At 40.7% G+C, this 26,364-nt stretch overlaps 1 protein-coding gene across 2 annotated transcripts in view; it reads left to right on the top strand.

The window, feature by feature from the left end:
• The first annotated feature begins 21,088 nt into the window (after nucleotides 1–21,088).
• The window catches only part of LOC137413373 (AP-1 complex subunit mu-1), a 31,446-nt gene continuing 26,170 nt past the window's right edge, over nucleotides 21,089–26,364 (top strand). Inside the window, exons 1-3 of one of the 2 annotated variants that reach the window (XM_068098776.2) lie at nucleotides 21,089–21,284; nucleotides 21,429–21,585; nucleotides 23,962–24,029. In XM_068098776.2, coding sequence (XP_067954877.1) covers nucleotides 21,243–21,284; nucleotides 21,429–21,585; nucleotides 23,962–24,029 — 267 coding nt within the window. In that variant the 5' untranslated portion in view covers nucleotides 21,089–21,242. Of the gene's footprint in view, nucleotides 21,285–21,381; nucleotides 21,586–23,961; nucleotides 24,030–26,364 lie in introns of both variants that reach the window. The other variant, XM_068098777.2, reaches the window with a different exon arrangement.

Below are 26,364 nucleotides of genomic sequence, written 5' to 3'. Positions count from 1 at the left end.
GCTTCCTATCTCAAAGGATGGCTGAGATATCGCCCGGACAAACAAGAAAGAAAGAAAACAAGTACACATACATTCAAAGTACACCGCCCCATGCCAAATAATTAAATATGCTGCAGCGCGGCATTGCCGGGGCGCCTCCGGCGCCCGGCAATACCGCAGTGCAGCTCATTGAGGCTGCATTGGGAGGGAGAGGTGTACACTAATTGATTGATTAATTGTATAATTAAAATCAATAAAAGATTATCACAAAATATTTTCATAATCAATTGGCTAATCGCATAACTAAACCAGTAGTGCTTCATCCGAAGATGTATCTTTTAGAAATTTAATTAAATAAGTCATTTATAAAAAATTAAATAATTAATTGATTACTCAATAAATAATTAATCGATTAATCAATAAATACTTAATAGATGAAATGATTAATCAATAAATCAAAAATATCCTTGATAGCCACATCACTTGGTCACTCATGTCCAAATATTAGCTTCCCAGCTCAAAAGGTGCCTGAGATATTGGCCAAATGAGAAAGAAAATAAATAAATGATTAATAATGAAAATAAATAAATAATAATCATAAAAAAATTAAATTATTAATCAATTTGGTCAGAGAACACATAAACTACCACTATTTCATCAGAATCTGTAACTTAAAAAAAAAAAATTTTTTTGTCATTAATCGAATAATTAAATAATTAATCGATTAATTGATTAATTAATAAATCAAAAATATCCTTTGCAGCCAAATCACCTGGTCATTGGCATGTCCAAATATCAGCTTCCTAACTCAAAAGGTGCCTGAGTTAATAATGGTCAGAAGATAAATGAAATTTAATTAATTAAATAAGTACTTAATTAAACGCTAATAATTAAATAACTCCTCAATTAATTGATTATTCAAAAAACAAAAAATACCGTATTTGACAAAGGACTTGCTCACTACTGTGCCGAAATTTCAGCTTCCTAGCTCAAAGGATGGCTGAGATATCGTCCGGACAACCAAGAAAGAAAACAAACAAACAAGAAAACAAGTACACATACATTCAAAGTACACCGCCCCCATGCCAAATAATTAAATATCCTACAGCGCGGCATTGCCGGGGCACCTCTGGCGCCCGGCAATACCGCAGTGCAGCTCATAGAGGCTGCATTGGGAGGGAGAGGTGTCCACTAATTGATTGATTAATTGTATAATTAAAATCAATAAAAGATTATCACAAAATATTTTCTTAATCAATTGGCTAATACCATAACAAAACCACTCGTGCTTCATCCGAAGATGTATCTTTTAGAAATTTAATCAAATAAGTCATTAATAAAAAATTTAATAATTAATTGATTAATCAATAAGTAATTCATCGATTAATCAATAAATAATGAATCGATTAAATGATTAATCAATTAATCAAAAATATCCTTGATAGCCACATCACTTGGTCACTGTCATGTCCAAATATTAGCTTCCCAGCTCAAAAGGTGCCTGAGATATTGGCCAAATGAGAAAGAAAATAAATCAATGATTAATAATGAAAATAAATAAATAATAATCATTAAAAAATTAAATTATCAATCAATTCGGTCACAGAACACATAAAGCACCACCATTTCATCAGAATGTGTAACTGGGGGCAAAAATTTTTTTTTAGTAATTTATCGAATAATTAAATAATTAATCGATACATTGATTAATTGATTAATCAATAAATCAAAAATATCCTTGATAGCCACATCACTTGGTCACTCATGTCCAAATATTAGCTTCTGAGCTCAAAAGGTGCCTGAGATATTGGCCAAATGAGAAAGAAGATAAATAAATGATTAATAATGAAAATAAATAAATAATAATCATAAATAAATTAAATTATTAATCAATTCGGTCAGAGAACACATAAACCATCACTATTTCATCAGAATCTGTAAGTTAAAAAAAATTTTTTTTTTTGTCATTAATCAAATAATTAAATAATTAATCGATTAATTGATTAATTAATTAATTAATAAATCAAAAATAGCCTTTGCAGCCAAATCACCTGGCCATTGGCATGTCCAAATATCAGCTTCCTAACTCAAAAGGTGCCTGAGTTAATGGTCAGAAGAGAAATGAAATTTAATTAATTAAATAAGTACTTAATTAATCGCTAATAATTAAATAACTCATCAATTAATTGATTAATCAAAAAACAAAAAATACCGTTTATGACAAAGGACTTGCTCACTATTGTGCCGAAATTTCAGCTTCCTAGCTCAAAGGATGGCTGAGATATCGTCCGGACAACCAAGAAAGCAAACAAGAAAGAAAACAAACAAGAAAACAAACAAGTACACATACATTCAAAGTACACCGCCCCATGCCAAATAATTAAATATGCTGCAGCGCGGCATTGCCGGGGCGCCTCCGGCGCCCGGCAATACCGCAGTGCAGCTCATTAAGGCTGCATTGGGAGGGAGAGGTGTACACTAATTGATTGATTAATTGTATAATTAAAATCAATAAAAGATTATCACAAAATATTTTCATAATCAATTGGCTAATCGCATAACTAAACCACTAGTGCTTCATCCGAAGATGTATCTTTTAGAAATTTAATTAAATAAGTCATTTATAAAAAATTAAATAATTAATTGATTACTCAATAAATAATTAATCGATTAATCAATAAATAATTAATAGATGAAATGATTAATCAATAAATCAAAAATATCCTTGATAGCCACATCACTTGGTCACTCATGTCCAAATATTAGCTTCCCAGCTCAAAAGGTGCCTGAGATATTGGCCAAATGAGAAAGAAAATAAATAAATGATTAATAATGAAAATAAATAAATAATAATCATAAAAAAATTAAATTATTAATCAATTTGGTCAGAGAACACATAAACTACCACTATTTCATCAGAATCTGTAACTTTAAAAAAAAAAATTTTTTTGTCATTAATCGAATAATTAAATAATTAATCGATTAATTGATTAATTAATAAATCAAAAATATCCTTTGCAGCCAAATCACCTGGTCATTGGCATGTCCAAATATCAGCTTCCTAACTCAAAAGGTGCCTGAGTTAATAATGGTCAGAAGAGAAATGAAATTTAATTAATTAAATAAGTACTTAATTAAACGCTAATAATTAAATAACTCCTCAATTAATTGATTATTCAAAAAACAAAAAATACCGTATTTGACAAAGGACTTGCTCACTACTGTGCCGAAATTTCAGCTTCCTAGCTCAAAGGATGGCTGAGATATCGCCCGGACAACCAAGAAAACAAACAAACAAGAAACCAGAGTGAAAACTGAGTACTCTCTTTCAGCGTGCGTCACTGCCGAGCCCCCTTTGGTGCCCGGCAATGACGATTTGCAATGCCTGGAGATGGCATAGGAAAGGAGCGGTGTACAACAAACAAGAAAGAAACCAGAGTGAAAACTGAGTACTCTCTTTCAGCGTGCGTCACTGCCGAGCCCCCTTTGGTGCCCGGCAATGACGATTTGCAATGCCTGGAGATGGCATAGGAAAGGAGCGGTGTACAACAAACAAGTACACATACATTCAAAGTACACCGCCCCATGCCAAATAAATAAATATGCTGCAGCGCGGCATTGCCGGGGCGCCTCCGGCGCCCGGCAATACCGCAGTGCAGCTCATTAAGGCTGCATTGGGAGGGAGAGGTGTACACTAATTGATTGATTAATTGTATAATTAAAATCAATAAAAGATTATCACAAAATATTTTCATAATCAATTGGCTAATCGCATAACTAAACCACTAGTGCTTCATCCGAAGATGTATCTTTTAGAAATTTAATTAAATAAGTCATTTATAAAAAATTAAATAATTAATTGATTACTCAATAAATAATTAATCGATTAATCAATAAATAATTAATAGATGAAATGATTAATCAATAAATCAAAAATATCCTTGATAGCCACATCACTTGGTCACTTATGTCCAAATATTAGCTTCCCAGCTCAAAAGGTGCCTGAGATATTGGCCAAATGAGAAAGAAAATAAATAAATGATTAATAATGAAAATAAATAAATAATAATCATAAAAAAATTAAATTGGTAATCAATTTGGTCAGAGAACACATAAACTACCACTATTTCATCAGAATCTGTAACTTAAAAAAAAATTTTTTTTGGGTCATTAATCGAATAATTAAATAATTAATCGATTAATTGATTAATTAATAAATCAAAAATATCCTTTGCAGCCAAATCACCTGGTCATTGGCATGTCCAAATATCAGCTTCCTAACTCAAAAGGTGCCTGAGTTAATAATGGTCAGAAGAGAAATGAAATTTAATTAATTAAATAAGTACTTAATTAAACGCTAATAATTAAATAACTCCTCAATTAATTGATTATTCAAAAAACAAAAAATACCGTATTTGACAAAGGACTTGCTCACGACTGTGCCGAAATTTCAGCTTCCTAGCTCAAAGGATGGCTGAGATATCGTCCGGACAACCAAGAAAGAAAACAAATAAAACAAGTACACATACATTCAAAGTACACCGCCCCATGCCAAATAATTAAATATGCTGCAGCGCGGCATTGCCGGGGCGCCTCGGGCGCCCGGCAATACCGCAGTGCAGTTCATTGAGGCTGCATTGGGAGGGAGAGGTGTACACTAATTGATTGATTAATTGTATAATTAAAATCAATAAAAGATTATCACAAAATATTTTCATAATCAATTGGCTAATCGCATAACTAAACCAGTAGTGCTTCATCCGAAGATGTATCTTTTAGAAATTTAATTAAATAAGTCATTTATAAAAAATTAAAAAATTAATTGATTATTCAATAAATAATTAATCGATTAATCAATAAATACTTAATAGATGAAATGATTAATCAATAAATCAAAAATATCCTTGATAGCCACATCACTTGGTCACTCATGTCCAAATATTAGCTTCCCAGCTCAAAAGGTGCCTGAGATATTGGCCAAATGAGAAAGAAAATAAATAAATGATTAATAATGAAAATAAATAAATAATAATCATAAAAAAATTAAATTATTAATCAATTTGGTCAGAGAACACATAAACTACCACTATTTCATCAGAATCTGTAACTTAAAAAAAAAAAATTTTTTTGTCATTAATGGAATAATTAAATAATTAATCGATTCATTGATTAATTAATAAATCAAAAATATCCTTTGCAGCCAAATCACCTGGTCATTGGCATGTCCAAATATCAGCTTCCTAACTCAAAAGGTGCCTGAGTTAATAATGGTCAGAAGAGAAATGAAATTTAATTAATTAAATAAGTACTTAATTAAACGCTAACAATTAAATAACTCCTCAATTAATTGATTATTCAAAAAACAAAAAATACCGTATTTGACAAAGGACTTGCTCACTACTGTGCCGAAATTTCAGCTTTCAAGCTCAAAGGATGGCTGAGATATCGCCCGGACAACCAAGAAAGAAAACAAACAAGTACACATACATTCAAAGTACACCGCCCCATGCCAAATAATTAAATATGCTGCAGCGCGGCATTGCCGGGGCGCCTCTGGCGCCCGGCAATACCGCAGTGCAGCTCATTGAGGCTGCATTGGGAGGGAGAGGTGTACACTAATTGATTGATTAATTGTATAATTAAAATCAATAAAAGATTATCACAAAATATTTTCATAATCAATTGGCTAATCGCATAACTAAACCACTGGTGCTTCATCCGAAGATGTATCTTTTAGAAATTTAATTAAATAAGTCACTTATAAATAATTAAATAATTAATTGATTACTCAATAAATAATTAATCGATTAATCAATAAATAATTAATAGATGAAATGATTAATCAATAAATCAAAAATATCCTTGATAGCCACATCACTTGGTCACTCATGTCCAAATATTAGCTTCCCAGCTCAAAAGGTGCCTGAGATATTGGCCAAATGAGAAAGAAAATAAATAAATGATTAATAATGAAAATAAATAAATAATAATCATAAAAAAATTAAATTATTAATCAATTTGGTCAGAGAACACATAAACTACCACTATTTCATCAGAATCTGTAACTTAAAAAAAAAAAATTTTTTTGTCATTAATCGAATAATTAAATAATTAATCGATTAATTGATTAATTAATAAATCAAAAATATCCTTTGCAGTCTAATCACCTGGTCATTGGCATGTCCAAATATCAGCTTCCTAACTCAAAAGGTGCCTGAGTTAATGGTCAGAAGAGAAAGGAAATTTGATTAATTAAATAAGTACTTAATTAATCGCTAATAATTAAATAACTCCTCAATTTATTGATTAATCAAAAAAAAAAAATACCGTTTTTGACAAAGGACTTGCTCACTATTGTGCTGAAATTTCAGCTTCCTAGCTCAAAGGATGGCTGAGATATCGCCCGGACAACCAAGAAAGAAAACAAACAAACAAGAAAGAAAACAAGAAAACAAACAAGAAACCAGAGTGAAAACTGAGTACTCTCTTTCAGTGTGCGTCACTGCCGAGCCCCCTTTGGTGCCCGGCAATGACGATTTGCAATGCCTGGAGATGGCATAGGAAAGGAGCGGTGTACAACAAGAAAACAACCAAGAAAACAAACAAACAAGTACAGATACATTCAAAGTACACCGCCCCATGCCAAATAATTAAATATGCTGCAGCGCGGCATTGCCGGGGCCCTCCGGCACCCGGCAATACCGCAGTGCAGCTCATTGAGGCTGCATTGGGAGGGAGAGGTGTACACTAATTGATTGATTAATTGTATAATTAAAATCAATAAAAGCTTATCACAAAATATTTTCATAATCAATTGGCTAATCGCATAACTAAACCAGTAGTGTGCTTCATCCGAAGATGTATCTTTTAGAAATTTAATTAAATAAGTCATTTATAAAAAATTAAATAATTAATTGATTACTCAATAAATAATTATTAATCGATTAATCAATAAATACTTAATAGATGAAATGATTAATCAATAAATCAAAAATATCCTTGATAGCCACATCACTTGGTCACTCATGTCCAAATATTAGCTTCCCAGCTCAAAAGGTGCCTGAGATATTGGCCAAATGAGAAAGAAAATAAATAAATGATTAATAATGAAAATAAATAAATAATAATCATAAAAAAATTAAATTATTAATCAATTTGGTCAGAGAACACATAAACTACCACTATTTCATCAGAATCTGTAACTTAAAAAAAAAAATTTTTTTTGTCATTAATCGAATAATTAAATAATTAATCGATTAATTGATTAATTAATAAATCAAAAATATCCTTTGCAGCCAAATCACCTGGTCATTGGCATGTCCAAATATCAGCTTCCTAACTCAAAAGGTGCCTGAGTTAATAATGGTCAGAAGATAAATGAAATTTAATTAATTAAATAAGTACTTAATTAAACGCTAATAATTAAATAACTCCTCAATTAATTGATTATTCAAAAAACAAAAAATACCGTATTTGACAAAGGACTTGCTCACTACTGTGCCGAAATTTCAGCTTCCTAGCTCAAAGGATGGCTGAGATATCGCCCGGACAAACAAGAAAGAAAGAAAACAAGTACACATACATTCAAAGTACACCGCCCCATGTCAAATAATTAAATATGCTGCAGCGCGGCATTCCCGGGGCGCCTCCGGCGCCCGGCAATACCGCAGTGCAGCTCATTGAGGCTGCATTGGGAGGGAGAGGTGTACACTAATTGATTGATTAATTGTATAATTTAAATCAATAAAAGATTATCACAAAATATTTTCATAATCAATTGGCTAATCGCATAACTAAACCACAAGTGCTTCATCCGAAGATGTATCTTTTAGAAATTTAATTAAATAAGTCATTTATAAAAAATTAAATAATTAATTGATTACTCAATAAATAATTAATCGATTAATCAATAAATAATTAATAGATGAAATGATTAATCAATAAATCAAAAATATCCTTGATAGCCACATCACTTGGTCACTCATGTCCAAATATTAGCTTCCCAGCTCAAAAGGTGCCTGAGATATTGGCCAAATGAGAAAGAAAATAAATAAATGATTAATAATGAAAATAAATAAATAATAATCATAAAAAAATTAAATTATTAATCAATTTGGTCAGAGAACACATAAACTACCACTATTTCATCAGAATCTGTAACTTTAAAAAAAAAAATTTTTTTGTCATTAATCGAATAATTAAATAATTAATCGATTAATTGATTAATTAATAAATCAAAAATATCCTTTGCAGCCAAATCACCTGGTCATTGGCATGTCCAAATATCAGCTTCCTAACTCAAAAGGTGCCTGAGTTAATGGTCAGAAGAGAAAGGAAATTTGATTAATTAAATAAGTACTTAATTAATCGCTAATAATTAAATAACTCCTCAATTTATTGATTAATAAAAATAAAAAAATACCGTTTTTGACAAAGGACTTGCTCACTCTTGTGCCGAAATTTCAGCTTCCTAGCTCAAAGGATGGCTGAGATATCGTCTGGACAACCAAGAAAGAAAACAAACAAGAAAAGAAGAAAACAAACAAGAAACCAGAGTGAAAACTGAGTACTCTCTTTCAGCGTGCGTCACTGCCGAGCCCCCTTTGGTGCCCGGCAATGACGATTTGCAATGCCTGGAGATGGCATAGGAAAGGAGCGGTGTACAACAAGTACACATACATTCAAAGTACACCGCCCCCATGCCAAATAATTAAATATCTGACAGAGCGGCATTGCCGGGCCGCCTCCGGCGCCCGGCAATACCGCAGTGCAGCTCATTGAGGCTGCATTGGGAGGGAGAGGTGTACATTAATTGATTGATTAATTGTATAATTAAAATCAATAAAAGATTATCACAAAATATTTTCATAATCAATTGGCTAATAGCACAACTAAACCACTAGTGCTTCATACGAAGATGTATCTTTCAGAAATTTAATTAAATAAGTCATTAATAAAAAATTAAATAATTAATTGATTACTCAATAAATAATTTATCGATTAATCAATAAATAATTAATCGATTAAATGATTAATCAATAAATCAAAAATATCCTTGATAGCCACATCACTTGGTCACTCATGTCCAAATATTAGCTTCCCAGCTCAAAAGGTGCCTGAGATATTGGCCAAATGAGAAAGAAAATAAATAAATGATTAATAATGAAAATAAATAAATAATAATCATAAAAAAATTAAATTATTAATCAATTTGGTCAGAGAACACATAAACTACCACTATTTCATCAGAATCTGTAACTTAAAAAAAAAATTTTTTTTGTCATTAATCGAATAATTAAATAATTAATCGATTAATTGATTAATTAATAAATCAAAAATATCCTTTGCAGCCTAATCACCTGGTCATTGGCATGTCCAAATGTCAGCTTCCTAACTCAAAAGGTGCCTGAGTTAATGGTCAGAAGAGAAAGGAAATTTGATTAATTAAATAAGTACTTAATTAATCGCTAATAATTAAATAACTCCTCAATTTATTGATTAATCAAAAAAAAAAAATACCGTTTTTGACAAAAGACTTGCTCACTATTGTGCCGAAATTTCAGCTTCCTATCTCAAAGGATGGCTGAGATATCGCCCGGACAAACAAGAAAGAAAGAAAACAAGTACACATACATTCAAAGTACACCGCCCCATGCCAAATAATTAAATATGCTGCAGCGCGGCATTGCCGGGGCGCCTCCGGCGCCCGGCAATACCGCAGTGCAGCTCATTGAGGCTGCATTGGGAGGGAGAGGTGTACACTAATTGATTGATTAATTGTATAATTAAAATCAATAAAAGATTATCACAAAATATTTTCATAATCAATTGGCTAATCGCATAACTAAACCAGTAGTGCTTCATCCGAAGATGTATCTTTTAGAAATTTAATTAAATAAGTCATTTATAAAAAATTAAATAATTAATTGATTACTCAATAAATAATTAATCGATTAATCAATAAATACTTAATAGATGAAATGATTAATCAATAAATCAAAAATATCCTTGATAGCCACATCACTTGGTCACTCATGTCCAAATATTAGCTTCCCAGCTCAAAAGGTGCCTGAGATATTGGCCAAATGAGAAAGAAAATAAATAAATGATTAATAATGAAAATAAATAAATAATAATCATAAAAAAATTAAATTATTAATCAATTTGGTCAGAGAACACATAAACTACCACTATTTCATCAGAATCTGTAACTTAAAAAAAAAAAATTTTTTTGTCATTAATCGAATAATTAAATAATTAATCGATTAATTGATTAATTAATAAATCAAAAATATCCTTTGCAGCCAAATCACCTGGTCATTGGCATGTCCAAATATCAGCTTCCTAACTCAAAAGGTGCCTGAGTTAATAATGGTCAGAAGATAAATGAAATTTAATTAATTAAATAAGTACTTAATTAAACGCTAATAATTAAATAACTCCTCAATTAATTGATTATTCAAAAAACAAAAAATACCGTATTTGACAAAGGACTTGCTCACTACTGTGCCGAAATTTCAGCTTCCTAGCTCAAAGGATGGCTGAGATATCGTCCGGACAACCAAGAAAGAAAACAAACAAACAAGAAAACAAGTACACATACATTCAAAGTACACCGCCCCCATGCCAAATAATTAAATATCCTACAGCGCGGCATTGCCGGGGCACCTCTGGCGCCCGGCAATACCGCAGTGCAGCTCATAGAGGCTGCATTGGGAGGGAGAGGTGTCCACTAATTGATTGATTAATTGTATAATTAAAATCAATAAAAGATTATCACAAAATATTTTCTTAATCAATTGGCTAATACCATAACAAAACCACTCGTGCTTCATCCGAAGATGTATCTTTTAGAAATTTAATCAAATAAGTCATTAATAAAAAATTTAATAATTAATTGATTAATCAATAAGTAATTCATCGATTAATCAATAAATAATGAATCGATTAAATGATTAATCAATTAATCAAAAATATCCTTGATAGCCACATCACTTGGTCACTGTCATGTCCAAATATTAGCTTCCCAGCTCAAAAGGTGCCTGAGATATTGGCCAAATGAGAAAGAAAATAAATCAATGATTAATAATGAAAATAAATAAATAATAATCATTAAAAAATTAAATTATCAATCAATTCGGTCACAGAACACATAAAGCACCACCATTTCATCAGAATGTGTAACTGGGGGCAAAAATTTTTTTTTAGTAATTTATCGAATAATTAAATAATTAATCGATACATTGATTAATTGATTAATCAATAAATCAAAAATATCCTTGATAGCCACATCACTTGGTCACTCATGTCCAAATATTAGCTTCTGAGCTCAAAAGGTGCCTGAGATATTGGCCAAATGAGAAAGAAGATAAATAAATGATTAATAATGAAAATAAATAAATAATAATCATAAATAAATTAAATTATTAATCAATTCGGTCAGAGAACACATAAACCATCACTATTTCATCAGAATCTGTAAGTTAAAAAAAATTTTTTTTTTTGTCATTAATCAAATAATTAAATAATTAATCGATTAATTGATTAATTAATTAATTAATAAATCAAAAATAGCCTTTGCAGCCAAATCACCTGGTCATTGGCATGTCCAAATATCAGCTTCCTAACTCAAAAGGTGCCTGAGTTAATGGTCAGAAGAGAAATGAAATTTAATTAATTAAATAAGTACTTAATTAATCGCTAATAATTAAATAACTCATCAATTAATTGATTAATCAAAAAACAAAAAATACCGTTTATGACAAAGGACTTGCTCACTATTGTGCCGAAATTTCAGCTTCCTAGCTCAAAGGATGGCTGAGATATCGTCCGGACAACCAAGAAAGCAAACAAGAAAGAAAACAAACAAGAAAACAAACAAGTACACATACATTCAAAGTACACCGCCCCATGCCAAATAATTAAATATGCTGCAGCGCGGCATTGCCGGGGCGCCTCCGGCGCCCGGCAATACCGCAGTGCAGCTCATTAAGGCTGCATTGGGAGGGAGAGGTGTACACTAATTGATTGATTAATTGTATAATTAAAATCAATAAAAGATTATCACAAAATATTTTCATAATCAATTGGCTAATCGCATAACTAAACCACTAGTGCTTCATCCGAAGATGTATCTTTTAGAAATTTAATTAAATAAGTCATTTATAAAAAATTAAATAATTAATTGATTACTCAATAAATAATTAATCGATTAATCAATAAATAATTAATAGATGAAATGATTAATCAATAAATCAAAAATATCCTTGATAGCCACATCACTTGGTCACTCATGTCCAAATATTAGCTTCCCAGCTCAAAAGGTGCCTGAGATATTGGCCAAATGAGAAAGAAAATAAATAAATGATTAATAATGAAAATAAATAAATAATAATCATAAAAAAATTAAATTATTAATCAATTTGGTCAGAGAACACATAAACTACCACTATTTCATCAGAATCTGTAACTTTAAAAAAAAAAAATTTTTTGTCATTAATCGAATAATTAAATAATTAATCGATTAATTGATTAATTAATAAATCAAAAATATCCTTTGCAGCCAAATCACCTGGTCATTGGCATGTCCAAATATCAGCTTCCTAACTCAAAAGGTGCCTGAGTTAATAATGGTCAGAAGAGAAATGAAATTTAATTAATTAAATAAGTACTTAATTAAACGCTAATAATTAAATAACTCCTCAATTAATTGATTATTCAAAAAACAAAAAATACCGTATTTGACAAAGGACTTGCTCACTACTGTGCCGAAATTTCAGCTTCCTAGCTCAAAGGATGGCTGAGATATCGCCCGGACAACCAAGAAAACAAACAAACAAGAAACCAGAGTGAAAACTGAGTACTCTCTTTCAGCGTGCGTCACTGCCGAGCCCCCTTTGGTGCCCGGCAATGACGATTTGCAATGCCTGGAGATGGCATAGGAAAGGAGCGGTGTACAACAAACAAGAAAGAAACCAGAGTGAAAACTGAGTACTCTCTTTCAGCGTGCGTCACTGCCGAGCCCCCTTTGGTGCCCGGCAATGACGATTTGCAATGCCTGGAGATGGCATAGGAAAGGAGCGGTGTACAACAAACAAGTACACATACATTCAAAGTACACCGCCCCATGCCAAATAAATAAATATGCTGCAGCGCGGCATTGCCGGGGCGCCTCCGGCGCCCGGCAATACCGCAGTGCAGCTCATTAAGGCTGCATTGGGAGGGAGAGGTGTACACTAATTGATTGATTAATTGTATAATTAAAATCAATAAAAGATTATCACAAAATATTTTCATAATCAATTGGCTAATCGCATAACTAAACCACTAGTGCTTCATCCGAAGATGTATCTTTTAGAAATTTAATTAAATAAGTCATTTATAAAAAATTAAATAATTAATTGATTACTCAATAAATAATTAATCGATTAATCAATAAATAATTAATAGATGAAATGATTAATCAATAAATCAAAAATATCCTTGATAGCCACATCACTTGGTCACTTATGTCCAAATATTAGCTTCCCAGCTCAAAAGGTGCCTGAGATATTGGCCAAATGAGAAAGAAAATAAATAAATGATTAATAATGAAAATAAATAAATAATAATCATAAAAAAATTAAATTGGTAATCAATTTGGTCAGAGAACACATAAACTACCACTATTTCATCAGAATCTGTAACTTAAAAAAAAATTTTTTTTGGGTCATTAATCGAATAATTAAATAATTAATCGATTAATTGATTAATTAATAAATCAAAAATATCCTTTGCAGCCAAATCACCTGGTCATTGGCATGTCCAAATATCAGCTTCCTAACTCAAAAGGTGCCTGAGTTAATAATGGTCAGAAGAGAAATGAAATTTAATTAATTAAATAAGTACTTAATTAAACGCTAATAATTAAATAACTCCTCAATTAATTGATTATTCAAAAAACAAAAAATACCGTATTTGACAAAGGACTTGCTCACGACTGTGCCGAAATTTCAGCTTCCTAGCTCAAAGGATGGCTGAGATATCGTCCGGACAACCAAGAAAGAAAACAAACAAGAAAACAACCAAGAAAACAAACAAACAAGTACAGATACATTCAAAGTACACCGCCCCATGCCAAATAATTAAATATGCTGCAGCGCGGCATTGCCGGGGCCCTCCGGCACCCGGCAATACCGCAGTGCAGCTCATTGAGGCTGCATTGGGAGGGAGAGGTGTACACTAATTGATTGATTAATTGTATAATTAAAATCAATAAAAGCTTATCACAAAATATTTTCATAATCAATTGGCTAATCGCATAACTAAACCAGTAGTGTGCTTCATCCGAAGATGTATCTTTTAGAAATTTAATTAAATAAGTCATTTATAAAAAATTAAATAATTAATTGATTACTCAATAAATAATTATTAATCGATTAATCAATAAATACTTAATAGATGAAATGATTAATCAATAAATCAAAAATATCCTTGATAGCCACATCACTTGGTCACTCATGTCCAAATATTAGCTTCCCAGCTCAAAAGGTGCCTGAGATATTGGCCAAATGAGAAAGAAAATAAATAAATGATTAATAATGAAAATAAATAAATAATAATCATAAAAAAATTAAATTATTAATCAATTTGGTCAGAGAACACATAAACTACCACTATTTCATCAGAATCTGTAACTTAAAAAAAAAAATTTTTTTTGTCATTAATCGAATAATTAAATAATTAATCGATTAATTGATTAATTAATAAATCAAAAATATCCTTTGCAGCCAAATCACCTGGTCATTGGCATGTCCAAATATCAGCTTCCTAACTCAAAAGGTGCCTGAGTTAATAATGGTCAGAAGATAAATGAAATTTAATTAATTAAATAAGTACTTAATTAAACGCTAATAATTAAATAACTCCTCAATTAATTGATTATTCAAAAAACAAAAAATACCGTATTTGACAAAGGACTTGCTCACTACTGTGCCGAAATTTCAGCTTCCTAGCTCAAAGGATGGCTGAGATATCGCCCGGACAACCAAGAAAGAAAACAAACAAGAAACCAAGAAACCAGAGTGAAAACTGAGTACTCTCTTTCAGCGTGCGTCACTGCCGAGCCCCCTTTGGTGCCCGGCAATGACGATTTGCAATGCCTGGAGATGGCATAGGAAAGGAGCGGTGTACAACAAGAAACCAGAGTGAAAACTGAGTACTCTCTTTCAGTGTGCGTCACTGCCGAGCCCCCTTCGGTGCCCAGCAATGACGATTTGCAATGCCTGGAGATGGCATAGGAAAGGAGCGGTGTACAACAAACAAGAAACCAGAGTGAAAACTGAGTACTCTCTTTCAGCGTGCGTCACTGCCGAGCCCCCTTTGGTGCCCGGCAATGACGATTTGCAATGCCTGGAGATGGCATAGGAAAGGAGCGGTGTACAACAAACAAGAAACCAGAGTGAAAACTGAGTACTCTCTTTCAGCGTGCGTCACTGCCGAGCCCCCTTTGGTGCCCGGCAATGACGATTTGCAATGCCTGGAGATGGCATAGGAAAGGAGCGGTGTACAACAAGAAAGAAAACAAACAAGAAAGAAAGAAACCAGAGTGAAAACTGAGTACTCTCTTTCAGCGTGCGTCACTGCCGAGCCCCCTTTGGTGCCCGGCAATGACGATTTGCAATGCCTGGAGATGGCATAGGAAAGGAGCGGTGTACAACAGCTAAGGAATGGCTGGCTTGGCAAGCGATAGCAATCTGATTGGTAAGGGAACACCCCACTGTTTATCAGCTGCCAGTGACGTGTTGAACACACTGATCTAGTATAGAGATCAGTGGTTGAACAACGTCTGATTGAACAACGTCATTGAACCGGAAACCTCAAGACGCCGAAGCATAATATTAAAGCGCGGCATTACGCGCGCTGCTTGCGAGCAAGGAGGAAGCGGACAAGCGGTAACTTATAAGCGTCTTTATTTCAGGAGCTCACTGTAACACTCACCCGCTCCGGGCTGCGCGCCCGGTGTATATCATGAGGCCACGCCTACCCCTCGGGCGTGGCCACCGCCCACTTGGTGCGCGGAATGATGTCACCACACCAGTGGGCTTTTGTGTCCGCCACATGCGCCCCCCCAGAATTCCCGCGCACCTGGAGGGCCAGTTTGCGGGGCAGACGAATGACCCGGCCGAAGCGCCCCCTGGCGATCGGCGGCGTCCGGGGTGCAGGGATGCCAGGTGGGATTCCCCTGGCTGCCCCTGGGATGGGTGCAGGACCGGGGGGTGGCGTGGTGGCGGGGCTGGGCGGTGCCGGGGGTCCGCCCACAGGGGGGCGGCCCCGACATGAGGGTCGGGCCACTGGCGGTGGGTGGTCCACGTCGAGGTGGGCCGGCTTGAGACGGTCTACCGAAACGCGGTCAGGAGTACCGCCGATGTCCAGGGTGAAGTGCTTCGCCCCGGTCTCCAGCACGTGGAAAGGCCTGTCGTACGGGGGCCGAAGTGGTGTCCGGTGGGCATCGTGGCGGACGAAGACGTACTCCGCCGTGCGAAGCTCCGGGGCGACATGCGTCGGTGGGTGCCCGTGGCATGCCGTTGGCACCGGGGCGAACCTCTGGGCGGTCTCTTGCAGAGCGGAGCGCTGCTGTGCCGCGGACCATGGTGCCGTGGAGTCGGGGAGGAACTCGCCCGGCACCCGCAGCGGTTGCCCGAAGACCAACTCCGCCGCGGATGCGCGCAGGTCCTCCTTGGGTGTCGTCCGGAGGCCCAGCAGGACCCAGGGGAGCCTGTCGACCCAGCCGCCATCGCGGAGGGTGGCCCGGAGCGCGGCCTTCAATGAGCGGTGAAATCGCTCACACAGGCCGTTAGCCTGGGGGTGGTAGGCCGTGGTTCGGTGCAGCCGGACCCCGAGCCCCTGCGCGACCGCCCCCAGAGCTCCGAGGTGAACTGGGGGCCGCGCTCGGACGAGATGTCTGAGGGGGCGCCGAACCGGGCGACCCAGGTGGCGATGAAAGCCAAGGCGACATCGGCCGCCGTTGTCGACGCCAAGGGCACGGCCTCCGGCCACCGGGTGGTGCGGTCCACCATGGTGAGGACGTAGGTGAAACCCCGCGAGGGGGGCAGCGGTCCCACCAGGTCCACGTGGACGTGGTCAAACCGGCGTTCCGGCACCGTGAACGGGGCCAACAGGGCCTGGGTGTGCCGGTGCACCTTGGCGCGCTGGCATGCGAGGCACGTCCTGGCCCAGCCGCGGACGGCCTTCCGGAGGCCATGCCAGACGAACTTGTCGGCGATCAGCCTTTGGGAGGCCCTCGCGCCCGGGTGGGACAGGCCGTGGATGGCGTCAAACACCAGGCGCTGCCAGCCCGCGGGCACGATGGGGCGAGGCCGCCCGAGGGAGACGTCGCACAAGAGGGCCGCGTCCGCACCGTTGAACGGCACCTCGGTGACGCGGAGGCCCGTGACGGCGGTCCGCAAGGCCTGGACGTCAGGGTCAGCGGCCTGGTCCGCTGCCATCCGGGCATAGTCGATGCCGAGGTGGACTGCGTGGGCGATGGCCCGGGAAAGGCAATCCGCCACCGGGTTGTCCTTCCCCGCGATGTGCTGGATGTCCGTCGTGTACTCGGACACGGCCGAGAGGTGACGCTGCTGCCGGCCGGGCCGACCACGGCTCGGTGACCTTGCCCATCGCGAAGATCAGCGGCTTGTGGTCGACGAAGGCAGTGAACGCACGGCCCTCGAGCAGATGGCGGAAGTGCCTGACCGCCAAGTGAAGCCCGAGCAACTCGCAGTCGAAGGTACTGTAACGGCGTTCGGGCGGGCGAAGCTGCCGGCTAAAGAACGCCAGCGGTTGCCAAGCTCCACGCACCCATTGCTCGTGCACCGCGCCCACCGCGTAGTCCGAGGCATCGGTGGTGAGGGCGATCGGTGCATCGGGCGCCGGGTGCGCGAGCATGGTGGCGTTAGCCAAGGCGAGCTTCGCGCCCATGAACGCCGTGTCCATCTGCTCGGTCCAGGTAACGTCGCCTTTGCCCGGCTTACCTCGGAGAGCTTCGTGCAGGGGGCGCAGGAGCTGGGCGATACGGGGCAGGAACCGATGGTAAAAGTTCACCATGCCCAGGAACTCCTGCAGCCCTCTGATTGTGCGGGGGCGCGGAAACCCCTTCACCACCTCCACCTTGGCCGGCAGGGGGACGGCTCCGTTCCTGGTGACACGGTGCCCCAGAAAATCGATTATGGCGGCGCCGAACCGGCACTTTGCGGGGTTCACAATCAGGCCATGCTGGCCCAGGCGTTCGAAGAGCGTGCGGAGGTGGCATAGGTGCTCTTCGCGGGACGCGCTGGCGACGAGGATATCGTCCAGGTAGACGTAGACAAAATCCAAGTCGTGCAGGACGCTGTCCATCAGTCGCTGGAACGCCTGAGCCGCATTCTTCAGACCGAAGGGCATGCGCAGGAACTCGAAGAGTCCGAATGGCGTGATGACCGCCGTCTTTGGGACGTCCTCCGGCCTGACGGGGACCTGATGGTAGCCGCGTATGAGGTCCACCTTCGAGAAGAAGGACATGCCCGCCAAACGGGCGGAAAAGTCCTGAATGTGGGGGACGGGGTAGCGGTCGGGAGTCGTGGCGTCATTGAGACGGCGATAGTCCCCGCACGGTCGCCATCCCCCGCCGGGCTTCGGCACGATGTGCAGCGGCGACGCCCAAGCGCTCTCTGAGCGCCGAACGATGCCGAGTCGCTCCAGGATAGCGAACGCCGCTTTTGCCACCGCCAGCTTCGTCGGCTCGAGGCGGCGTGCCCGGGCGTAGACCGGTGGCCCGACGGTGGGGATGTGATGGGCCACCCCGTGCTTGACGGCCCCCGCCGAGAAGGTGGGCCGCGTGAGGGCCGGGAAGCCGGCAAGGAGGCGGGTGAATGCGTCCGCTGCCGGAAGCGTACAGACCAACGTGGCCGGAACCGAACCATTCGGCAAGCCGCTTGGCAAGCCGCTCGTTGAGCTGCTCGACGAGCTGGGCAACGCACAAGCGAGCGAGCTGAACGTCTCGGCCTGGACAAGACGTCTGCGCTTGACGTCGACCAGGAGCCCATTAGCGCACAGGAAGTCCGCGCCAAGCAGTGCCATGGGCACGTCCGCGGTGACAAATGTCCATCGGAAAACCTGCCCTCCGAACCGCAGAGAGAGGCAGCGTTTTCCGTACGTACGGATGGGCGTCCCGTTCGCGGCAAGCAGTGCGGGGCCCCCACCCGCGGCGTGCTTGTCTGACGTGCCAGCGGGAACGACACTCACCTGCGCTCCCGTGTCGCACAGGTAACGGCGCCCGGAGAAGGTGTCCGTTATGAACAGCAGGCTGCTCGAATGGCCGGCGCTCATCGCCACTATTGAGCGCCGGCCCGGGCGTTTCCCGACCTGTTGAAGGAGCATGGTGGATGACACTGCCGAGCTTCGTGGCCGAACTTGGCGTGGAACCAGCACCAGGTGGTGGAGCTGGAGGAGCGCGGCTGGCTCCGCCAGGCCGGTGGAGTTGGCGGGTTTCCCCGCGGTGGCGGTTTTCACCGCGGCGGTGGGCGGGGCGTGGCGGCGGTCACGAGGTGCGTATCAGCATGCTGCGTATGCTGTATAAGCTGATGCTGTGGATCAGCAGCATCAGCAGCATCAGCAGCATCAGCCTCGAGGGCCGTGACGGCCACGCCGACTCTCGCCCGCGTGTCCGAAGCGGCGAAGTACCTGTCCGCCTCGGCTGCCAATGCTCGGGGTTCCGTTAGCCCGGTCCCGGCCAACGCGAGGCGAACCTGCGCTGGAAGTTGGCGACGGAAATGCGCCCGGAATAGAGAACCGGGGGCTTCGTCGCCCAACAGTGACAGCATATGGTCCATTCGGACCGACGGGCGCGTGTCACCGAGCTCGGGGAGATCCAGGAGGCGGTCGGCCCGTGCGTCGTCCGTGAGGCCGAACGTGGCTAGGAGTAGCCGCTTGAGTGCCTCGTACTTGTGGCCGTCCGGTGGGTGGCGAAGGACGGACACAACTCGAGCGGCCGTGCCGGGCCCGAGGGAGGCGACGACGTGGCAATAGCGCGTGTCATCGCCGGTGAGGCGCCGAAGCTGAAATTGGGCTTCGGCCTGGACGAACCAGACTTCGGCCTGAGCCTCCCAAAATTCGGGAAGTTTGATGAAGTTGGCCATGGCAATGGCGTCGCGTGTGGAAGGATCGCTCCGGCAGATCCAACATCACGTCGGGGTCACCAGTAAAGCGCGGCGTTACGCGCGCTGCTTGCGAGCAAGGAGGAAGCGGACAAGCGGTAACTTATAAGCGTCTTTATTTCAGGAGCTCACTGTAACACTCGCCCGCTCCGGGCTGCGCGCCCGGTGTATATCATGAGGCCACGCCTACCCCTCGGGCGTGGCCACCGCCCACTTGGTGCGCGGAATGATGTCACCACGCCAGTGGGCTTTTGTGTCCGCCTCAATATTTTATTTTCTGTTGCGCAGTTTTCATGAAATCCCCCAAGTCATTCAACAGTATTAATCAGTTAAAATAACAATTTCGGTGCTGTTAAGGTTGTGTGGTACGAAGCATTTGTAAAATTAACGAAAAATCGAATTGCTTTAAATTAAAATGAAGAGAATTCATTTACCATCATCTGCTGTTACAAGTGAGCCTGTTCTTTCATTGCTGTTGTAATGACGTGTGTTCTGGAGGATTCTCACAAACACGACGGAGGAACGACGTGGAAGTACATACAGTACCGTGTTTGCTTCAGGAATTGTTTCGGGCATTCTGGCAATAGGATTTTTACTGCATAGTTTTTGTTTAAAATAATTCCTTCATAATATGTATTCGTATTGATATTGGTATGCAATACCATTTACAAGCAGGATTACGCGTTATGAGTTTAATTTTATTTATGTTTTTTGTGGCATTATTAAAGGTGTACCTCAACAATTTATGTAGCTCGGTTGGTACCTTCCTCATCGAACGGGGGGTTTTTTTCGTTCACTAATCCAATAATAATTTTAGATGTAGGTTCAGGGAAATGTTTTTAATATACTCAAATAATCTATAAAACTTGATTTTATTCTAATAGCGATGCAAGATATTAGAAAGGATGAAATAAAGTGAAACGTATTCGTCAAACTTCGCGGCACAAGTACAACAAGCGGACGCCTCGACACTGGATACGAGGAGTGACGCGAAGGGCCCTCTGTTGTGTTGGAGCAGCCATTGTGGGATTTCGAAAGGTCTGAAGTCGGTCTGTGATTGCGTTTCCGTACTGAGCGATCAGAGCGGACGCCATGTCGGCCTCGGCCGTGTTCATACTGGACCTCAAAGGGAAGGTGAGAATGTGCGATGGTTATAATATGTAATCATTAAATCGTCCAACCGCTCGAAAATATCGTCTTGTGATTGTGCAATGTGCCTCATCGGCTGCAGTACCCGCCGGTTAAAGCTTCCAGCTCACGTTAAACACCATGCGGCAGGTACTGATCTGCCGGAATTACCGCGGAGACGTGGACACCTCCCAGATCGAGCACTTCTTACCGGGCCTCACGGACAAGGAGGAGGAAGGAAACGTCTCACCCATCCTGGCTCACGGTCCCGTCCGTTTCCTATGGATCAAACATAACAACCTTTACCGTATCCTCACTCCGAGCAGGGCCCCCGGGTTAACATCCGCTCAATGTGAAATGTGACTACAAGTCCTCAACCCCTTTACCAAACCCGTCATCAACCTTCCCCTCCAAACCCCAAATCCTCAACCTTCCTCCCCCCCAACCCTAATGCTTAAATCCCTTCCCCACTCCAATCCTTCAGACACTGTTTGAAAACAATTGCACTGACCCATAGACCGACACCAAAGGACTGAACCCTGATGAGACTCACTGTTGTCTTTACAAATACAAGGCCCATGACTTGTATCGTTTCACGCTGAAAGGAAAACTTGTAGGGAGGGCATGGCGATTGTGAATATCACAGCTCCGTAGATGTCTTTGGCTTCGTATAGATCATAGCGGCCATATGTTTTTCAGGGGACAATTGTGGGTGGAGTCAGGCCAGATGTCCAACCAATGGGTGCAAAGGAGCATTACACACAGACAGACAGACAGACGGACGAACAAGCGTGTTCTATACATTATGTTCCCATTGTTTGAGTTTGCGTATTTTGCGGTTCATTCGTGCATAGAGGTTTTTTTTCAGGCTCTAAGGCTTGTGGTGGAGCTTACAAACACATACACACACGAAGGTGGATACTTTGAGACACTCTGTTACATCTTCTGAAACCTGCATATGGAGTTAACAACCAATGACACACACACACACACACACACACACACACACACACACACACACACACACACACACACACACACACACACACACACGACTGCCAGACTATTTCTCACCTCCTTTTGGGGTTGGCTTGGATGGACATTTCTGGCCCAAGTCTTTATGAAACCGGATGGCCAGGCCTGACATTTGACTGGTGTGAATTTGTAATTTGTTCAGTGTGTCGGCGATAGCATGCCGACCCTTCATAGAAAATATCATGAGACCTTCAAGTCCAACGACCATTACTGGCAGAGACCTCTGGTTCAAATCCCTTCCGAGGGATGGTGCACACACACTGATGCCTCGCGCTGCATACAAATCACCAGGGTGACAGTTTATAGTGGGCCGATATTCTAACCCATGCTAGACAGCTCACAGGCAAGCGTGCGTACCTTTAAGCTATCTTCCCAGCCCATAATCCTAACCACCGTACTGAATGCTAATTGGCCATTTTCATTTTGAAATGGAGAATTATTCTGTAGAAATCCATTTTTGTTTTCCGCAGCTAATTTGGTGCAAACTTTCGTCAACTACATTCTTTTTTTCCTCTTGTTCCTTTTCATAATGATATGCTGAATAAACCTGAGTATGGATCTAAATACTGGTTAAAAACTGTAATACAACAACAACACAACGTGCATTGTAAGGCCATTTTCCCTGCTGGAGCGGGGGTTAGCCTTGCGGTCCCCATGACAATCTTCTCCATCTTGCCCTATTTTCTGCATCTCTCCTTGCTAACCCCCTTGCCCGCATTTCTTCTTCCACCATCTTTAGCCAAGTCTTTCTCGGTCTTCCCCGTCCTCGACTTCCTTCTGCATTCATTTCCATCACTCTTCTCAACCAGTCACTTTCATCCTTCCTCAACACATGACCAAACCATCTCAACCTGTTCCTCTTCACAGCATCAATCACAGGCTCTATTCCCATCATCTTTTGCAATTCATCATTTGTCTTCCTCTCTCTCAACGATACTCCGCACATCCATCGAACCATTCGCATTTCCACCCTTTCCAACCTTCGTTGCTGCTCTACGTTCATTACCCATGTCTCGCTCCCATAAATCATAACACTTCTCACACATGCAGCATACACCTTTCCCTTCAGCTTCAACGACACTCACCTCCTCATCAGCACGCCACTCAGTTCCCAAAACTTCTTCCATGCACATCTCACTCTCGCAACCGTTGCCGAGTCTGATCCACCTTCTCCATTCAGCATGTCTCCGAGGTAGCAAAATGTTTTCACACCTTCCAGCTTCACGCCGTCTCCAAGATCCAACTCAACATTTCCTCCATCTGCAGCTCCCTCTGTGCACACCTTACATTTGAATGTAGCTGCCACACTGGTTAATGACCCTCTCAGACCACTACATTTTTGATGAACCCACTCAGCGCACATTGTACATTGAATGGAGTTCACTCCGACACCCTTCCTGCACACAGCACAGGGCTAAAAACTGTAATACTGACTTGAATATGTGATGTCGATATGTCAGAGTGCCATTGCCTGCCTTTGGGAATACTCTGAATGCTTTCTCAATCTCTAATGACAATGGTGACACTTCGTCGTTAAATAAATAAAAAAGAGGATTTGTTGGATGTGTTTTTTTTTTCTCCTCCCCACAGCAAGTAATTTCTTACTATTTAAACGTCTGACTATTCATTCCTTGACTGTTTTCCTCAGTTGTAGCAACAACCAAGAAAAACGCCAATGTAGCTCTGGTCTTTGCCTTCCTTTACAAGCTGGTCCAGGTAAGTGAATGCTGCATATGGTACTTTGAATTTGTTGTACCTGTTGCTGCATTTAAGCTTTGGAGAAGTGAATTCTTACAAAAACGCGTCTTGTGAAGCTCTGTTGGCTGTGTCTGGATGTGTTTGAGGGTAGAGGAGTAGCAGCTCAAATCCAAATACTATCCAAGTTTCCCCTGCTGACTCGATCTATGCTCTTTCCTTATTTGGGTTCCTTTTTCATTTGATTTGAAACTGCATTTCATTTTTCATTGAGCCAATGAAAAATGCTGTGAAATTTCAATTTACTGCCAAGTAAACCAAAGTAAACTTGATATTTGAACGTCTGAAACTTTGTCTTGAGTACTCTTGCCTTTATTTCTCCCTATTTATATATGCCCTGAAATTGTGAGAGTATTAAAAATATATATAGAGTTAAGTTTCTAATTTGTTTAACTACAGTTTCAAAATAATATTTTGCAGTTTTCTGCTGTCACACATTTTCTTGGTGGTCCCCAAGTGGTTTTAGTTGTATGTACAAATATCGCTTGTGGGAGTTTAATAAACCAGATGTAGATTTTTTATTAGACGAAATGGATACATCATGTACATTAGATGGTTTCTCTGTGTGCACCAATGGTTCCTTGCATGTAGCAACATGTACATCTTCTTCTTATTATTTTGTATGCAACACATGGCTGTCATTAGCCTCATTGGCTGAGAGAGCTGTACCCCTGCACATAAGGGCAGGAATTTGGCCATTTTGCCAGTGATAGCTCTCTTACTTTTTTGCGAAGAACACTGGGGTTTTCAATGTGGCAGACAGGAGGCTCGTTTACCATCAATCTGAGGCATGGCACACACATTGAGCCCTCACCCTGCCTTCAAAACACCAGGATGATCGTTTGTAGCTGGGCCAATATTCATTCCCAGGCTAGATGGCCTGGAGGCGAGTGTGCATGCCTCTATGTTATCTTGCCAGCCCAACTTGTGCATGTAAATACGATGATATGCTGGTGACTTGATGGGATAAGGATTTATTTAATTGCATTTACCCACCTGATGCTTTATCACCTCTTTTTGATTTTTTTTTGAATTATAATACCACATCAACAAACACATCGCTCCCATCATCAATTCCTCCATGGCCCAGCTTCCTCTTGTACTTCAACTGTGTTCCCAGTTTTAGAATCGTTTGGGATCTCTTGTGTCTTCCAGACACGTATTTGGCAATGAGTACACAATTTATTTTTTCCAAATCGAAAGCCAAGTGATGGAATCCTCACTGTCGTTTTTCTTGAAATTGTTTACAAGCTACTTGTTCTCCATCCATGGCTCTTCGAAGGATTGCAACACTCACGATAGGTCCAAGTAACACCAGGATAGAAAGGTAGGGAAGGTGCCCTTTGGTATAGAATGTATACTGAAACGCAAAAGAAACTTACCACCTTTGAAACCTTTAAATATCAACAATAACACCGTGTAGTAAATGTGTGAACTTATTTGTGGACAATAGTGTCCTCACTGTCAGACAAAACGGTCATGGATGGTCACTTGAACCTTCAATGGTCACTTCATAGCACAGCTGTTGAACAGCCGTTTTGACTGTCAGTGATTAGCCAAGGGGTACGGGATGATTTTAATGAGCTGCACGTGATGTCTTGATATTGGCTTTAAAAAGGCCATTGCAAAATGGGCATTTTGACCAAAAAATTTGACCATTTTGACCAACTTCAAAAAGACCGAAAACGCAAAAGAAACTTACCACTTGTTTGAAATGTAATAAAATTGTAACAGTTCAAAATAAAACAAACCAACAATTGATAATTGAAACATTGGCATTTTATTGATGACATGTCAAGTTTTTGACCAAGATACACCATCTCATCAGTTTGTTCTACAGTACAGAACAGCACAGGGTGCAATGTCAGTCCCCTTTCAATAGCGTGTGTGGCCACCATTGTTTTGGATACAGGCAGTGCATCGTCGGCGTATACTGCCTACCAGTCTTTGGATGGATTGCTGCTGGATTCTGTCCCACTCAGTCCTCAATGTCTGAAGCAGCTCTGCCCATGTCCTGGCCCTGCCAACTACGCGTCTCCCAAGCTCATCCCACAGGTGCTCTATGGGATTCAGGTCAGGGGAGAACGCAGGCCACTGCATGGTGTTGATGTTCTCGCCTTGGAGAAATGCAGTGGTAAAGCGAGCAGCATGGGGACGAGCGTTGTCATGCTGAAAGGTTCTCAGTTCTGGGTGGTCTAGCAGGAATGGCAGCAGATGAGGTCGCAGGATGTTATCCACATACCGCTGGGTGTTAAGATTCCCATCCACAACCACCAGTGGCATCCTGTACCGGCCT

Source organism: Myxine glutinosa, chromosome 1 (genome assembly GCF_964187855.1).
Source record: "Myxine glutinosa chromosome 1, kmMyxGlut1.1, whole genome shotgun sequence".
NCBI lineage: Eukaryota > Metazoa > Chordata > Myxini > Myxiniformes > Myxinidae > Myxine > Myxine glutinosa.
Note: the sequence above shows the minus strand (reverse complement) of the source record. Positions and strands in the feature narration are given on the sequence as shown.